The following is an 18487-nucleotide window of genomic DNA, read 5'->3' as shown; positions in this document are numbered from 1 at the left end:
TCCATTGCTCACACAATTACTCAGTAAGCCTGTATTAAATAAATACCCTGTGGAAGTCACCTATTTCTTTATTCAGGCTGTTAAGTGCTTTTATTGATTTGTTTTCAATAATTCTCTGTCAAAAAACCCTTAAAAATGCTTTTTGTCATTTCTATGAGATCTGTCACAGTTTATAAAGAACATACTTTATCACATTTCTGTTGTCCCAGAAGAAAGGAAGGAGAGAGAGTATTTGAACACAGCTCTGTATTGTCTATGACTGCTTTTATGCTACAACAACAGAGTTGAGTAGTTTCAACAGAGACCAAGTAGCTCGCAAAGCCCAAAATTTACTATCTGGCCACAAGAAAAACTTTGCTAATCCCTGCCCTAGGTTATCGTTACCTGTTTTGGACTACGTATAAATGGAATCAAATAGCTAACTTTCTCACATTTAAATAAAAATATATAATAGGCAATAGAAATGCAGAAACCTATGATTGTATGCATCCAACCACAGTCTCAAAATACATGAAGCAATAACTGTCAGAACTGAAGGGAGAAATAAATAATTCAATAGTAATAGTTGGACACTTCAATATCTGCCTTTCAACAATGAATAGAACAACTGGACAAAAGATCAGCAGGGAAATATAAGACCTGCACAACACTATAAATGAACTAGACCTAACAGACATTTATAGAATACAGAATATACATTCTTCTCAAGTGCATATGGAACATTCTCCAGAGTCAACCAGCTATTAAATCATTAAAAAAGCTCAGTAAATTTATAAGGATTGAAAATATACAAGATATGTTCTTCAACCACAATGGAATGAAATTCGTAGTCAATAACAGAAGGAAGTTTGGAAAATTTATGAATGTGTAGAAATAACACACACAAATAACCAGTGGGTCAAAGAAGAAATCACAAGAGAAATTAGAAAATGCTTTGAGATGAAATGAAAACGAAAGCACAACATACTAAAACTGATGTGACGCAGTGAAAGCAGTACCTAGAAGGAAATTTATAGCTGTAAACACATACGCTAAAAAAGAAGGAAGATCTCAAACCAATAACCTAGTCTTATACTTTAAGGAGTAGAGAAAGAAGAGCAAACTCAACCCAAAGCTAGCAGGAGGGAAATAGCGAAGATTACAGCAGAGATAAATGAAATAAAGAATAGGAAAACAATACAGAGAATCAACAAAACCAAAAGTTGTTTCTTTAAAAAGATTGAAATTGACAAAAGTTTAGCTAGACTGATCAAGAAAAGAAGACTCAAGTTACTAAAATCAGAAAATGGAAGTGGAGGGACTTCCCTTGTGGTCCAATGGCTAAGGCTCTGTGCTCCCAATGCAGTGGGCCTGGGTTCGATCCCTGGTCAGGGAACTAGATCCCACATGCCGCAACTAAGAGTTCACATGCTGCAACTAAAGATCCTGCGTGCTGCAACTAAAGATCCCGCATGCCTCAACGAAGATCCTGTATGCCGCAACTACGACCTGGCTCAGCCAAATAAATAAATAAGTAAATATTTAAAAAAAGAAAATGAAAGTGGAGACAGTGCTACCAACTTTACAGAAATAAAAGGGGTTATAAGAGAATACTATGTACAATTGTATGCCAACAAATTTGAAGTCCTACATGAAATATATTCCTAATAAGACACAAACTACCAAAACTGACTCAAGAAGAAATAGAATATCTGAGTAGGTCTATAAATAAAGAGATTAAGCTAAGTAATCAAAAAACTTTTCACAAAGAAAAGCCCAGGAGGATTTCACTGGTGAATTTTGTCAAATATTTAAAGAAGACTTAACAATTCTTCACAAACTCTTCCAAAAAATAGAAGAAGAGGGAAGAGTTCCCAACTTTTCATGAGGCCAATATTATCCTAATACCAAAACAAGAGAAAAACATTAAAAGGAAACTACAGACCAATATCCCTTATGAATATAGATGCAGAAATCCTTAACAAAATACTAGCAGACCAAATCCAGCAGAATATAAAAAGAATTATATATCATGACCAAATGGAATTTCTCCCAGGAATTCAAGGTTGGCTCAACATATGAATATCAATCAATATAAAACATCATCTTAATAGAATAAAGAAAAAAATCACATAATCATCTCAATAGATACAGAAAAAACATTTGGCAAAGTCCAACACCCTTCATGATAAAAATACTTAGCAAAGTAGGAACAGAAAGGAATTTCTGTAACTTGGTAAAGAGTATCTATGAAAGAACCATAGAGAAACACAACATTAACATCATACTTAATAGTCAAAGTCTATAAAATCTTTCCCCTGTAAAATCAGAAATGAGGCAAGAATGTCACTTTCACCACTTCTATTCAACGTTGTACTAGAGGTTCTAGTTGGGGCAATTAGGGAAGACAATGAAATAAAAAGCATCCAGCTTGGAAAAGAAGGAGTAAAAGTACCTCTATTCACAGATGACATGATCTTATATAGAGAAACCCCTAAAGAACCCACAAAAAAACCATTAGAGCTAATAAATGAATTCAGCAAGGTTACAGAATATACAAGATAAATATGCAAAAACCAGTTATATTTCTGTATGCTAGCAATGAGCAATCTGAAAATGAAATTAAGACAGCTATTCCATTTACAATAGCACTTTAAATAAAGGAATAACCATAGAAGTACAAGACGTATACACTGGAAGAATACAAAATATTGTTGAACAAAATTAAAGAAAACCTAAATAAGTGGAAAGATATTTCATATTCATAACCTGGGAGACTTAATATCAAACAGTTTGATCTGCAGATTCAATGCAATCCCTGTAAAAATTCCAATTGTCATTTTCGCATAAATGGACACTCTGATCCTAAAATTCATATGAAAATGAAAGGGACCCAGAATAACTAAAACAATCTCAAAAAAGAGCAAAGTTGGAGAACTCACATTTCTCAATTTACTACAAAGCTACAGTAATAAATATAGTGTGGTACTGGAATAAGGATAGACCTATAGATTGATGGAATAGAATTGAGAGTCCAAAAATAAGCACATACATCTATGGCCAATTGATTTTCTTTTTCTTTTTTTTTGCAGTTTAAAAAAATTGAAATATAGGTTATATTCCATCTATAGTTATTATAAAATATGGCTATATTCCCCATGTTGTACAATATATCCTTGTAACTTATTTTATACATAGTAGTTTGTACCTCTTAACCCTATACCACTATATTGCCCCTCTCCCTACTGGTAACCACTAGTTTGTTCTCTATATCAGTGAGTCTGCTTCTTTTTTGTTATAGTCACTAATTTGTTGTATTTTTTAGATTCCACATATAAGTGATATCATTACAGTATTTGCCTTTCTCTATCTGACTTGTTTCACTTAGCATAATACCCTCCAAGTCCATCCATGTTGCTGCAAATGGCAAAATTTCATTCATTTTATCTTAGTAGTATTCCAGTGTGTGTGTGTGTGTATGTGTGTGTGTGTGTGTGTGTGTGTGTGTGTGTGTGTATATATATATATGTCACATCTTCTTTATCCATTAATGTGGTGATGGACACTTAGGTTGCTTCCGTATCTTGGCAGTTGTAAATAGTGCTGCTATGAATATTGCGGTGCATGTATCTTTTCAAATGAATGTTCTTGGGGTTTTTTTTTTTTTTTTTTGGCTATATACCCAGGAGTGGAATTGCTGTGTCATATGGTAATTCAATTTTTAGTTTTTTGAGAATCCTCCATACTGTCTTCCACAGTGGCTGCACCAATTTACATTTCCCCCAACAGTGTATGAGGGTTCCCTTTTCTCTGCATCCTTGCCAACAGTTACTTGTGTTCTTTTTTGATGATAGCCATTGTGGTTTTGATTTGCATTTAACTGATGATTAGTGATGTTGAGCATCTTTTCATATGCCTATTGGCCATCTACATGCCTTTTATGGAAAAATGTCTACTCAGTTCTTCGTCCTATTTTTTAATTGGGTTGTTGGTTTGTTTGATGTTGAGTTGTATGAGCTATTTATATATGATGGATTATATATGATGGTCATATCATTTTCAAATATTTTCTCCCATTCAGTAGGTTGTCTTTTCATTTTGTCAGTGGTTTCCTTTGCTGTGCAAAAGGTTTTAAGTTTAATTAGGTCCCATTTGTTTATTTTTGCTTTTATTTCCTTTGCTTTAGGTGACAGATCCAAAAAAATATTGCTGTGATTTATGTCAGAGAGTGTTCCTGCCTATGTTTTCCTCTAGGAGTTTTATGGTTTCTGGTCTTACATACATTTTGTGTTTATTTTTGAAGAGGCTGTCTTTTCTCCATTGTATATTTTTGTCTCCTTAGTTGTAGATTAATTGTATGGTCAATTGATTTTCAACAAGGGTGCCAAGACCATTCAATTAAGAAAAGAATGGTCCCTTCCAAATGGTGCAGGGATAACTGGAGGTCCATATGCAAAAGAAGAATTTGGACCCCTACTTTACACCATATTCAAAAAGACTTAAATATAAGAGCTAAAAACATAAAACTTTTAAAAGGAAACATAGTTGTAAATCTGTGTGATCTTGGATTAGGGAACAGTTCTTAGATATGACACTAAAAGCACAAGGAACCAAAGGAAAAATAGATAAGCTGGGCACCATCAAAATGAAAAACTTTTGTGCATCAGAGTACACTATCAAGAAAGTGAAAAGACAACCCACAGAATTGGAGAAAATATTTGCAGATCATAATGTTAAGGATCTATTATCCAGAATATGCAAAGAACACTTAAAACTCAAAAATAAAAAGATAAAGGACCTGGTTCAAAAAAATGGGCAAAGGATTTGAATCAACATTTCTTCAAAGAAGATATACAAATGGACAATAAGCACATAAAATGATGCTCAACATTATTAGTTATTAAGGGAATGCAAAATAAAACCATAATGAAATACTACCTCACACACACTATAATGGCTGTAATAAAAATGGACAGAAAATAGCAAGCATTGATGAGGATGTAGAAAAAAATGGAACCCTCATACATCACTGGTGGTGCAACCTATGTTAAAACAGTTCGGCAGTCCTCAAAAGTTTAATCATAAAGCTACTGTATAACCCAGCAATTCCATTCTTAGGTGTACTCAAGAGAATTGAAAACATATGTTCGCACAGAAACTTGTACACAAATGTTCATTAATAACAATAGCCAAAAACTGGAAACAACCCAAATATCTACCACCTGATGAATGGATAGACAAAAACTGATATAGCCATTCAGTGGAATAGTATTCAGTAGTAAAGAATACAGACATAGGGCTTCCCTGGTGGCGCAGTGGTTGAGAGTCCACCTGCCGATGCAGGGGACACGGGCTCGTGCCCTGGTCCGGGAAGATCCCACATGCCGCGGAGTGGCTGGGCCTGTGAGCCATGGCCGCTGAGCCTGCGCGTCCGGAGCCTGTGCTCTGCAACGGGAGAGGCCTGCGTACCACAAAAAAAAAAAAAAAAAAAAAGAATACAGACATAAAAGCCATATTGTCTGTTTCCATTTATATGCAAAGTCCAGAACAGGCAAATGCATAGAGAAAATAGATTAGTGGCTTCTGGGCAACAGTGATTGGAGGGAAGAATGAGAGTACCTGCTAGAATAAATGGAGTTTCTTTTTTGAGTGATGAAAATGCCCTGGAATTAGATAGGGTGATGGCTATATGACCTCATGAATATAATAAAAACATTGAACTGTGCACTTTAAGAGGATGACTTTTATTGTATGTGAATTATATATCAATATCAATTATGTATCAATTATATAAACATATTTGGAGGAAGGGTCAGATTAGGTAATAGATTTGGGAGTCATTCATAGAGGCAATTATGTAAGGAATAGGAGGCAATTCCCTGGTGGCCCAGTGGTTGAGACTCCACGCTTTCACTACCGAGGACGTGGGTTCAGTCCCTGGTAGAGGGAACTACGATCCTGCAAGCCACGTGGCACGGCCATAAAAAAAAAAAAAAAAAAAAAAAGAATGGGAGTAGATTCTCTGTAGGAGTGCTGTCCACTAGAATTTTTCTGCAATGATGGAAATGTTCTATATTTGTGCTGTCCAATTAAGTGTTTAAAAAATACTAAATATGGGCCTCCCTGGTGGCGCAGTGGTTGAGAGTCCGCCTGCCGATGCAGGGGATACGGGTTCGTGCCCCGGTCTGGGAGGATCCCATATGCCGCGGAGCGGCTGGGCCCGTGAGCCATGGCTGCTGGGCCTGCGCATCCGGAGCCTGTGCTCCGCAACGGGAGAGGCCACAACAGTGAGAGGCCCGCATACCGCAAAAAGAAAAAAAACAAAACAAAACAAAAATACTAAATATGCATATAAAACAGTCAGAAAAGCTGTATACCAAACTGCCACAATGCTTCCCTCTGGAGAACTAAAAAATGACTGGCTTTGGAGTACAGGCCTAGAGTAACTACTTACTCTCGACACCTGTGCTTCCTTACCTTAAAAAAATAATGATTTTGTCTTGTTTTCAAAACGTTAAACAGTTACTTTCATGACCACCTGCTGCACCACTAGGACTGGAGGGCATTCACAGTGTATTCTATGCGAGTGGCCCTCCTAGAGCACAGAAGACAATGCAAATGGTGCTCTCCCAAGCCATGCAACATATATATATATATACCTATAATTGGTGTATATATATATATATATACCTATAATTGATATATATATATACACCTATAATTGGTATATATATATATATACCTATAACTGGCATATATATATATATATATATATATATATGTATATATATATATACCTATAATTGGTATATATACTATATGTAGGGAAAGTGTCTCCTAGAGCCTCATCAAATGTAAATTTCTTTCCTTTCCCTAAGAAAAAGACCCTTAAATTCATCAGCTTCAGTGTTCAGATATTTTGAAAATGACCTTAGACCAATGCAGAGTTAAAGTTGTCTTTGTTGTTATTTTTTTTTTTTTCTTTTTGCGGTATGCGGGCCTCTCACTGTTGTGGCCTCTCCCGTTGCGGAGCACAGGCTCCGGACGCGCAGGCCCAGCGGCCATGGCTCACGGGCCCAGCCGCTCCGCGGCATATGGGATCCTCCCAGACCGGGGCACGAACCCGTATCCCCTGCATCGGCAGGCGGACTCTCAACCACTGCGCCACCAGGGAGGCCCTGTCTTTGTTGTTATTAATGAAGAAGAAAAGCAGAATAACCACAGCATATAACTGCCTGCAGAAACAACATCCTCCCGCACCCCTGGTTTTTACACCACCACCCAATAACCGCATGAAGGAAAAGCGATTTGTGTAAGAAATGGCTTTGGGCTCCCTGCCTGGTTTGTGTTGGGCTTACTTTTCTAGTTTCTAGGGCTGGGCCAGCAGTAGGGCCAGGAGAATCAGTGGTCGAGCCAAAGGTAAAGATAATGCAGTCCATGTTTTTGTTGTCAGTGGTGTGGTTCATCAAAGAGCTGATTGGGGCAGCATCCATGAGAAGATATGTCAGCTCCTGATTCCCCTGCGCACTTCCATGCCCTTCTACAACTCAGAGGAAGAACGGCAGCATGGCCTGCAGCAGCTGCAGCAGCGGCAGGTAGGGCTTATGGGACGGTTGCAGCGTTAACTCACGGATGCAGAGAACCTGCCCAGGGAAAAGGTTGTACTGTGCGAGGTCACTAAACTATAACCTCTGAGGGCAGAGACTTGGCTTTATGTCTTTATGTCCTCAACGCCATTGTTGTTCTCCACATATCTACTGAAAACCTGCAGCATTAGTGAATATTAGTTATATTAGTTAATATTAGTTAATATATTAGTTAATATTAATATTATATTAGTTAACATTAGTGATATTAGTGAAGCAGGATAACTCCAGAAGGAAAAATATGTTTCTTTCAAACTTAAATAGAAAGGCAGAACATTTTAGATTGTCCTGAGACATTAAAGCTTTGCTAAACTAAAATTTTATTAGAAATGTAAGAATAATAATCATTTAATAATTTTATATTGAGCACTCATTTATGCCAAGCACCAACCTAAGATGAAAAGATACTTGTTCCTGGACAAGTTGAGGAACTCACAGTCCAGAGTTTGCCTTTTTAATCACCTATTTTGGGTCTCATGTCCACCTCAATGCAGACAGGCTCACTGTGTGCTCTCGAGCAGGTCATCAGGTGTTGGCCCTATCTCCAGGTGTACCTATATCCACCATTGCCTTTTACCCTTAGGCTGTCTCAGATAGTCTAGTTTCTTTTTTTTTTTTTCCCACAGAAGCATTTGATCGAATTTTGCTACACCGTAGCCCAGAAATATATCTTTGAAGGAAAACATGAAGATGCTATCCCAGCAGCTTTGCACTCTCTTCGCTTCCGCATGAGTGTTCATGGCCTGAGTTCAGCAGAGCTGGTACCTGCTTACCTGCTGTTGGCCGAGGCCAGCCTTGGTAAGTGAAACTGACTTGAGGCCCCCTGGAGCCTGTAAGAAGTGCTATACTGGGTCATATCAGTGGCCAAAACATCCAGCTTCGGCAGTGGCAAAGGAGGAGCCTTTTGTGGAGAAGCAGGATTGCTGTAAAGTTTGGCACAAGGTGGGGAAGGAGATGTCATGGACTTTTTGGTAAAACTGAACGAAATCCACTCTAGCTGGCCTTAGCAAAAGGAGGAAATGTATTAGGATGCTGAGGTGTCCTAAGGGAAGTGAGACTTCATGAGATACTCTACTCAGAATGCTATAACAAACCAAGGCTGGTGGTCTCTGTTTCTGTCTCTTGGGTCTTGGGGTCTTGTTTCTTGTCTGTTTCTAGGTTTCCCTCTCTGCATCTGCTTTATTTTCCATCTCTGCAGACCAGATTTTTCTACCCTATTCTTACTACAGAAGACAGCTACCCCAAAATGTCAGATGTAGCTGAATTTACATTGAATTTACATATCCTCCAGGTTCAAGGTGGGTTATAGAAACGAATTAGCATCTGATTTCCAGTGTTAAATTCCTGGAAGAAAGAATTGTGTGGACTCAGCTTGAGTGTGGCATCTATCTGTATCTACCTTTGTGTCAGGGTCACATAGTTCAAGCAAGAAAATAGGAACCTGCTCCTATGGATGGCAGAGGCAGTTCTGAGAGCAGGGCACAGACATCACACATGGTGGTTGCTACAACAGGAAAATTAGCATTTTTGAGGGGAATTAACATTTTTGAGCATCTATAGCCTTTTAGGTACTGTACTACTGCTTTATACCTTAAGAGCCACTATTTTAAAAAAAACTTTTTAAAAAGTAAAACTGTAGGAAATACAGTACAAAGAACTTTTTCCCTAAGCTATCTGAGAGTAAGTTGCTTACTTGATGCCCTATGCCTTGACTACTTCAGTATGTATTTCCCACAGAGACGTCTCCTTTATAACCACAATACAAATATCACCCATGATTATCTACTGAGCAGACCCCATTCAGCTTTTCCAGTTGTCCCAATCACATCTTTACAGCAAAAGGGTAGAGTCCAGAATCACACTTTTCATTTTGTTGCCATGTGTCTTTAGTCTCCTTCATTCTGGAATAGTTTCTCAATCTTTCCTTGACTTTTATGACTTTGACGCCTTCAAAGATTAAAGGCCAATTATTTTATAAAATGTCCTTCAATTTGAGTTTCTCTGATGTTTCCTCATGACTGGACTTAGGTGATGTGTCTTTGGCAGGAATATCACTGAAGTGATGCTGTGTTCTTCTCATCCCATCCTATAAGTTGGCACATGTTTTTATTTTGTTCCATTATTGATGATGTTCATTTAAGTTACTTTATTAAGGTGGTGTCTGCCAGGTTTCTTCTCTGTAAAGTTACTCTTTCTTCTCTTTGCAATTAATAAGTATTTTATAGAGAGGTATTTGGAACTATATAAATATTCCATTCCTCAACAAACTTTCAATGAACTCATTTATTTATTTATATCAACATAGACTGTTGTTTTCCTGTTTTATTTAGTGGGTTACAATCCATTACTATCATTAATTTGATGTTCAAACTGTCCTTGATTTGGCAAGTGGCAGCCCATCACACTGGCTTCTGTGTCTCCTTAATACATCCCCATTGTTCTTTTTTTTTGGCTACATGGCTTTCAGGATCTTAGTTCCTCGACCAAGGATTGAACCTGAGCCCTAGGCAGAGAAAGTGTGGAGTCCTAACCACTGTACTGCCAGGGAATTCTTCCCCATTGTTCTTTGATCACTTTCCTGCTTTCTGGAACATACCTCCAAGGAGCCCTGATTTCTTTCAGCAGAAAATGGAATTTAGAAGCCAAGAGTTGTGCACTGGACATACTCGTTGCTATTGAGGTATGGCTGCTCCCAGGCTTCTCAATGGACAGAATTAGGGAACATGTGTAAATATAATAATGTGTGTATGCGCATTATTTCTAAATCTCCATCTCCGTCTCTACATCTGTATCTGTGTATGATCATGGGTCCATAGGAGTACATTTAAATCCACAGGATTCAATCTCATTTTCTCCCATTCCATGTTTATAGCTCCCTTCTCTGACAGTGAGAATGCTGGCTTCCATTTTCATTGATGTATTTATGTATTTAATTGGTTACCCTGTATGAGCCAACCTCCCATCTCCAATCCTATCCTTTCCCCTTGCATGCCCTCCTCTCCTTTTGGGGGCTCTGACTCCTATTCTGGGATGCCTCTTCTGTATGGACCCCCTCCTCACTGGTTTGGGCTCTGACTTCATACCAGGCCACTTAGCTGAAAGAATGCCCTCTTTACCCTACTCAGATCTGACTCCCCATTCTGGACTGTCCCTCCTCCAAAACTAGTGGAAGAGCACTAGACAAGGAAATACAGCCCAGGCTCTCTTTATCTCTGACACTGAGTAGCTATGGGATTTTGGAAAAGTCACCCTAGCCTAAATCCCATCATCTTTTATTTGGATTACTACCTGCCAACTGGTCTCTGCACATCTTCCCTGGCCTCCTTCCAACCTGGTCTCCAAACAAAATGTGACCAAGTCACTCCAATAAATAAAGACCAAGTTCCTAAAGCAAACTATGAGTCCCTGTTTGGTCCAGCCTTTATGAATTCTCTCACCTCACCTCTCATTCTTTTCTCTCTCCCTTTCAGTTGTGTTGGCCTTCTCTCGGTTCCTCAGAAGCACTGTGATGCTTCCTTGTTCTGGAAGGTTCTTCTCTAGCCACTCCCCCCACTTCTCTTCCCCTCCCCTTCACCTAACTAACTCCTATTCATCCTTCAGGTCTCAGCTTGAGTCACCACCCCCTGATTAGAACCCTTTCCCAAGCCCCCAGATTGGGTCAGGTCTCTTTTTATGTATCCACTTAGAAACCTCTTTCTTTTTTCTGGGCACTTACTTTGATAATAATTATACATTTTTTGATGAGATTGTTTAATTAAAGCTCCTCTCCTGCACTAGACCATAAGTTCAGGGAGAACTGGGACTCTCTCTATTCTTTCTCCTCGTAGTGTCTTTACATCCAGAACAGTACTTAGTGCAGGGAAGGTACTCAAAAACTCCTTAGAACCCGACACCTAAATGGGAACTATGTAAGCATTTGTTGAATCTGAGTCCTCTTCACAGGATTCTTTTGAGGTTTAAATGAATTCATGTATAATGGACATGAAAATGCTTTGCAAGCAGAAAAGTGCTGTCTAAATGGAAGGTTTCATTCTAACTCCCACAGTTACTGATTTAAAACCTTGCCAACCTTTTTGAAAGTCTACATAAATCACATCCCCTGTGGACATGCCTCTCCCACCTTAGAGATTCCTCCAGACTGGAGTGGAAAAATAAGAGGCATTCATACTTTTTTTTCAAAGTAAAACTTTGGAATTTTAACGCACTAGAAATGACATTTTCAGTAACACTTCAAAGAGGAGCCACCTTCCTCATCTTCCCCCACTGTTTTCAGTGTTTTGGAACCGGGAGAATCTAGGTTCAAATTCCAACTCTTTACTAGCCATGTGATCCTAGTCATCAAGCTTTTTCTTACCTTAGGGCTCTCACACATACCACCTGGAATGCAGTTTTCTCCCTCTTACATGGCTGATTTCTTTTCAACCTTCAGGTACCTGCTTAAACGCCACCTTCTCAGAGAGGTGTTCCCTAATCATCCAAAGTAGGTTTCTCCGTGCCTTTTTTGATCACTGTGTTCTGTTCATTTCCTTCCTAGCACTTCATTTTTTGTTTCTTTATTGTGTAACGAATTCACTCAACTGTGAACTTTTTAAGGTCAGGGATCCAGCATGCACTGAGCATCTGGCAGAGTGGTAGAGACTCAACAGATTAGATGAATATAGGGTTGAATGAATGCGCAGTTTCCTCCTCTGATGTTTCTTTTGCAGACTTAAATCCCAGATGCAGATGGCCTAGCCTAGTGTAAGGCATGTGTAAGGCATAGGGTAAGGCAGGCCCTCAGTAAATGATGCCTTTTGCTTCCCCTGAGCGCCTCACAGCCACACCTTTGAATCATCCGTGACTGTTTTATCCTGTGCTCCTTTACTTTCATCCGCAAGTCCTGCACAATCTTCCCCCATCATGTCTCTCAGATCTGCCACTAACCCAGTGTAAGCCTGTTGTCTCACCCTGAAGACAAGTACCACTGCCCCATGCATTGGCCACCCCTTCTCTCTCTACTGCATATACCCTGAAAGTCCCCCTTTAGGAGAGTCTCACTTCCTTTGGCAACTTTAGGTCTCTGTTACCTCTACTCCATCCCTACACCTCTCCAGGTAAGCACTGTATGTAGGAGGGCATGCCTGAACTTACCCACTCACTGGTCACAGTCTTAGTTCTGACCTGCTTGTCACAGCTTGTTCTTCTCACCTCATTATACCCTGCTCTCTGAATTTGCAGCCTTGTAGTTTTTTTCTCGCAAATAGGCTTTTTCCTTTGGGACTGATGCTTGTTTAGATGTGGTTCAGCTTGACATGGGGGCCTTTCTTTTTTTCAGCAATACCTCTGTAAATGAGAACTGGACAACGAAAAATGTAAATTTCCAATATATATCAATGCCCCGTACCAACTGTTTCCCAAGATAAATGTCTTAGCTAAGAGTCATTTGCTTCTTTAAATTTGATAGGACCTCAGTCTAAAGCTCTTATTTTTTTAAGCAAAACCCAGGTGGAAAATGTGGCTCGCCTATTTAAGTAACATGAGCGAGGATCATGGGCCATGGCCTCTTGATTCTGATCTAATATTTTCCCATTTTAGTGTGAGCATCGGTCAGGCAAAGTTACTTGCTACCTCTTGTTGACTGCTTCTTCTTCACCTCTCCTGTAATTCAGAGAGGTATGATTACAACCAGAATAAAGCAATGCTTACATATGAAGTAGGCCTGGGAGGAAGCACAAGAAGAACAGAAGGTTGACTTATGAGGGATCCGTGTCTTCATCTCCTGACACTTTACTGATGCCATTTTTGCTGCAGCACCCATCACACAGAACCCTTCACACATAGGGCATGTCTCCTGCTCTGCAGAATGTTCTCAAAGTAATTTTCTGCTCACTTCTGACAACTTCCCTAGGAGGTAAGTGTAGGCAGGAAACTATTACGTATCTTCTTTTTTTTTTTCTCTTGTCTTTTTTTTTCTTGTCTTTTTTTTTTAACATCTTTATTGGAGTATAATTGCTTTACAATGGTGTGTTAGTTTCTGCTTTATAACAAAGTGAATCAGTTATACATATACGTATGTTCCCATATCTCTTCCCTCTTGTGTCTCCCTCCCTCCCACCCTCCCTATCCCACTCCTCTAGGTGGTCACAAACCACCTAGGTGATCTCCCTGTGCTATGTGGCTGCTTCCCACTAGCTATCTATTTTAAGTTTGGTAGTGTATATATGTCCATGCCACTCTCTCACTTTGTCACAGCTTACCCTTCCCCCTCCCCATATCCTCAAGTCTATGCTCTAGTAGGTCTGTGTCTTTATTCCTGTCTTACCCCTAGGTTCTTCATGACCTTTTTTTTTTTCTTTCACAACTAAACAAAAAGAGTTAAGTGTCAAGAGTATTTGAATATTAGAAATAAAGGTGACTTTCACTTAACCACATGAAATGGTTAACCACATAACCATTCTAGCTCCTGAATGTCTCTTTTATATACTCCATCTTCATTTGCTGCCTTAGTTCAGGGTCTAGTACCTGCCTGAACTATATCAAAAGTCTTCTAGTGAGTGTTTTCCTTTTCCTTCTCCCCTCTGATCTCTCCTCGGCATAGTGCCAGAGGACTCTTCTAAATCTAACTCTGGTTCTCACTCCCTTTCTGAAAATCCTCTAATTTTTATCCACATGCATCAAGCTCCTTGGCACGACTTCCTAAGTCCTCCATGATCGGTGCCCTGCCTACCTCTTTAGCCTCATTTCCTGCCACTTGATCCCTTATACTTTGTGCCCCAGCATCACAGGCCAATATATAGTTCTCTAAGCACAGCACACCATTTCATATCTCTATGACTCTGCATATGTGTTAATTATCCCTGGGATGCCCTCCCTCCCTTAACTATCTAGAAAACTTATATTCATCCTCAAAACTTAGCTCAGACTTTTCTGACTATCTTAGCTTGGCTGCTATAACAAATACCATAGACTGGGTGGCTTAAACAACAAACATTTATTTCTCACAGTTCTGGTGGCTACAAGTCCATGATCAAGGTGCCAACAGAGCTGGTGTCTGGTGAGAACACACTTCCTAACTTGTAGACAGCCGCCTTTTCTTGCTATACCCTCACATGGCCAAAAGAGAGATCATCTCTCTCTTGTCTCTTCTTATCAGGGCACTAATCCCATTCATGAGAGCTCCACCCTCATGACCTAATTACCTCCCAAAGGCCCCACTTCGAAATACCGTCTCATTAGGGATTAGGGCTTCAACATATGAATTTTGGGGGGACACAAACATTCAGTCCATAACACTGACCATGCCTCTCCCCACTCCATTGTCCCTCTCCACCCCATCCAAAGAATTAAACACTTCCTACTCTCTTCCACTTCCAAACCTTATAATGTTACTATCATTGCATTTACACTATATTACAAATATACTTGTTTTCATGTCTTCATTCCGCCAGCCAAGCTGTACATTTTTCAAGAGTAAGGGCTTTGATTCATCTTTGAATTCCTATCCCTTAACACAAGGCCTGGCACATAAAAAGTATCAAATATACGTATACATATATTTTTAAATTGAGATATAATTTGTGTACCATAAAATTCTCCCCTTTAAAGTACAATTCAGTGGTTTTAGTATATTCACAAGATTGTGCAACCATCATCACATCTAATTCGGGAACATTTTTGTCACCCCCAGATGAAACCCAATACCAATAGCAGACACACCTCGGTTCCCATGCCTACAATCCTGGGCCACTTACTAATCAATCCACTTTCTGATTTGCCTATTCTGGAAAATTTATATTAATGAAATCATACAATGTGTGGCCTTATGTGTCTGGCTTCTTTCACTCAGTATAATGTTTTCAAGGTTCATCCATGTTGTAGTATGTATCAGCACTTTATTCCTTTTGTGCCTGAATAATATGCCACTCATGAATAGGGAAAGACTACACTTTGTATATTTACTCATCAGTTGACCAACATTTAAGCTGTTTCAATATTTTGGCTAATATGAATAGGCTGCTATGGATATTCGCATACAAGTTTTTGTGTGTCAGTAAGTATTCAAGTCAATGAATAAATGAGTGAATAGGTGATGACTCATATTTCATCATGTGTTCTCTGGCTAGGATGTGGATTATAATCTTTATTTATTTTGGGCAGGTCTGGGCCAGATCGTCCAGGCTGAGGAGTATCTATCCCAAGCGCAGTGGACAGTCCTGAAATCAACTGAATGTTGTTATGCCACCCACTCCTTACTGCATCGGAACCTGGGACTTCTCTACATTGCTAAGGAAAACTATGAGGAAGCCCGTTATCATCTGGCCAATGATGTAAACAAACTAATAACACCCGATTGTTTCTGAGAACAGCTCTGTTTAGTTGTTGTTTGTTGTTGTTTTCTTTTTACTGAGAATTTCTCTGAAACTTTCTGTGTACAACTGTCTGTTTGGTGGAGTATTAGCAAGAACACAATTCTAACGACCTGAATTCAAGACTTTCCGCTTTCTGCCTGTGCATCCTTGTCCAGGTCACATCACTTCCCAAGCCTCAGTTGCTTGGGGGATGATAAAGGGAGGCAGAAGAGCATCCTGGTTAAGAGCAGGACTTTGCTCCTGGTCCTAGCTCTGCCATTTCACCAGCCACACAGACTTGGATAAATTATTTAACGTTTTTCATCACCTGTAAGACAGAAATCATAATATAGTCTCTGCCTCATTGGGTCATTGCAGAGAGGAATAAGAGGGCCCGACATGTGCAGTACTTTGGCTATGATTTTGATAAATAACATCAACGTCTCTACTACAGAGTGTGATTATTGCATTTAAATGAGCTGGAGGTATATGAAAGTGCTTTATAAACTATAAAACTCTGTACCAATGTTAGATAGGTTGATGAGGGTGATGACTGAGCTGTTCTTCCCAAGTTCATGAGGTTTCTGTTAGGATTTCAGTATTGGACAATATTACCGGAGGGAAGAGTTCCTGAGCCTGAAACCTGGATGAGGTTAGAATTAGACTGCAGTCTCCGTGCAGATTGGGTCTCTCTTCAGCCTCTCCACTGGGCAACCCTCCCTCTGGTTGCCTGCCACTGCACGATGCCCCTAAATTTGCTGGAAACACTGTTGTGCTGGTTCTTCTCCATATCCCCTTACCCCAAATGCATTCTCTGCCCTACTCTTCCCTGGGAGGCTGACCTCGGTGGACTCCATTGCTCTCTGGCCTCACTGGGTTTGGAGAGTGAAAGGCATGGCAGAGGAGTGGAAGTTGGGAGGAGAGAGAGGTTGGGGTATTCACTCTGCTGCCTTTCTGCACCAGCCCAGTCCCTGCAGGGCCAGTGTTCCTCATGGCCACGGCTCCTGTCAGGTAGCCTTCCTCCACAGCTCTGGCTCTTGCTGGGCCCTGGTAACCCTGCTTTCTCCCCTGGTTTTCTCAGGAGTTTGGACTGTAAACAGTCTCTTGCTATTGATAGTCCCTAGTGCTTCACTAACTCTTGTTGGTTCCGTACCCCTTCCACGTCTCTGTAAATAATCCTTTCATTGTACTAGCCTCAGGGAATATTGATACTTGTAAGGGTGCCATCTACTTCCACCTAGGAGCCTGACCAATGCACTTCTTCATTTGTGTTTCCTCTCTGTGCTTCATAGCCTTCAACACATCAAGCAGAAGCACACTCTCTCTTAAGCTGGGTCACACAGTTAAGAATCAGATCAAGCTCAGCCTAACAAAAAAAAACCAAACCAAACCACCACAGCATTATTGATACATACCATAAAAGTCAATGGTATGTACAATTAAGTGTACAATTCAATGATTCTTAGTAAACTTAGAGTTGTGCAACCATCAACATAATCCAGTTTTCACCCTAGAGAGAGCCCACATACCCATTTGCAGTCATTTCTCATTCCCACTTTCTGTCTTTCTAGATTTACCTTTTTAGGACATTTAATATAAATGAATGATATGTAGCTTTTTGCATCTGACTTCTTTCACTTAGCATAATTATTTTGAAATTCACCCGTGTCGTTGTTTATATATCAATATTTCATTCCTTTTATCGCTATCATCTGGATATACCACAATTTCTTTACCGTTCACCAGTTGATGGACATTTGGGTTGTTTCCATTTTTTGTCTATTATGAATAATACTGCTGTGAACATTTGTGTACAAGTCTTTGTGTGAGGACATGTCTTCATTCCTCTTGGGTATATACCTAAGAATAGAATGGCTTGGTCATGTGGTAAAACTATGTTTAATTTTTTGAGGACTGCCAAACTGTTTTCCACAGAGGCTGCATCATTTTATATTCCCACCAGCATGTACAAGAGTTCCACTTTTGCCACGTCTTTGCCAATAAGTGTTATTTTCTGTCTTTTTGATTAGAGTAGTTCTAGAGTGTGTGAAGGTGTATCTCACTGTGGGTTTTATTTTGCATTTTCTTAGTGACTAATAATGTTGAGCATCATTTCATGTGCCATTGGTGTATCTTTTTGGCGACATGTTATCTGTTCAGATCCTTTGCCCATTTTTTAACTGAGCTGTTGTAAAAGTTCTTTATAGATTCTGGATACAAGTCCTTTATAAGATATATGATTTACAAAGAAAACTCAAGCACTCTCTTTCTTCCTTCTGCTATAGATTTATTTCGCCAGTTGTGCATTTGGAACAGAGCACATCAGGACCTCAGGAGGCTACTTCTACCTGGCTAATATCTTCTATGGCCTTAAAAAGTTGGACCTGGCAGACACATTGTACACCAAGGTGAGCTGGAGAATATGGGAGCTGAGCCTTGATACTTAGGCCTTGTATCTTACAACTGGTGTCAGACCATTCATGAGATATTCGAGGCACAGACAGATGAAGTGACTTGCCCAAAATCACATAGCTT

The 18487-nt window shown here is 39.6% G+C and overlaps 1 protein-coding gene across 1 annotated transcript in view; it reads left to right on the top strand.

Annotated features, from left to right (window-relative positions):
- Positions 1–18487, top strand: part of ZMYND12 (zinc finger MYND-type containing 12) — a gene marked incomplete at its 5' end in the record, with an annotated part of 34398 nt that overhangs the window by 3709 nt on the left and 12202 nt on the right. The window contains 4 exons of the mRNA XM_082613871.1: positions 7433–7574; positions 8252–8423; positions 15762–15931; positions 18238–18360. Coding sequence (XP_082469997.1) covers positions 7433–7574; positions 8252–8423; positions 15762–15931; positions 18238–18360 — 607 coding nt within the window. The remainder of the gene's footprint in view (positions 1–7432; positions 7575–8251; positions 8424–15761; positions 15932–18237; positions 18361–18487) is intronic.

This window comes from Mesoplodon mirus (genome assembly GCF_964341445.2).
Source record: "Mesoplodon mirus genome assembly, chromosome: 3".
NCBI lineage: Eukaryota > Metazoa > Chordata > Mammalia > Artiodactyla > Ziphiidae > Mesoplodon > Mesoplodon mirus.
The sequence above is the reverse complement of the archived record's forward strand: the minus strand, read 5'-3'. Positions and strand labels throughout refer to the sequence as shown.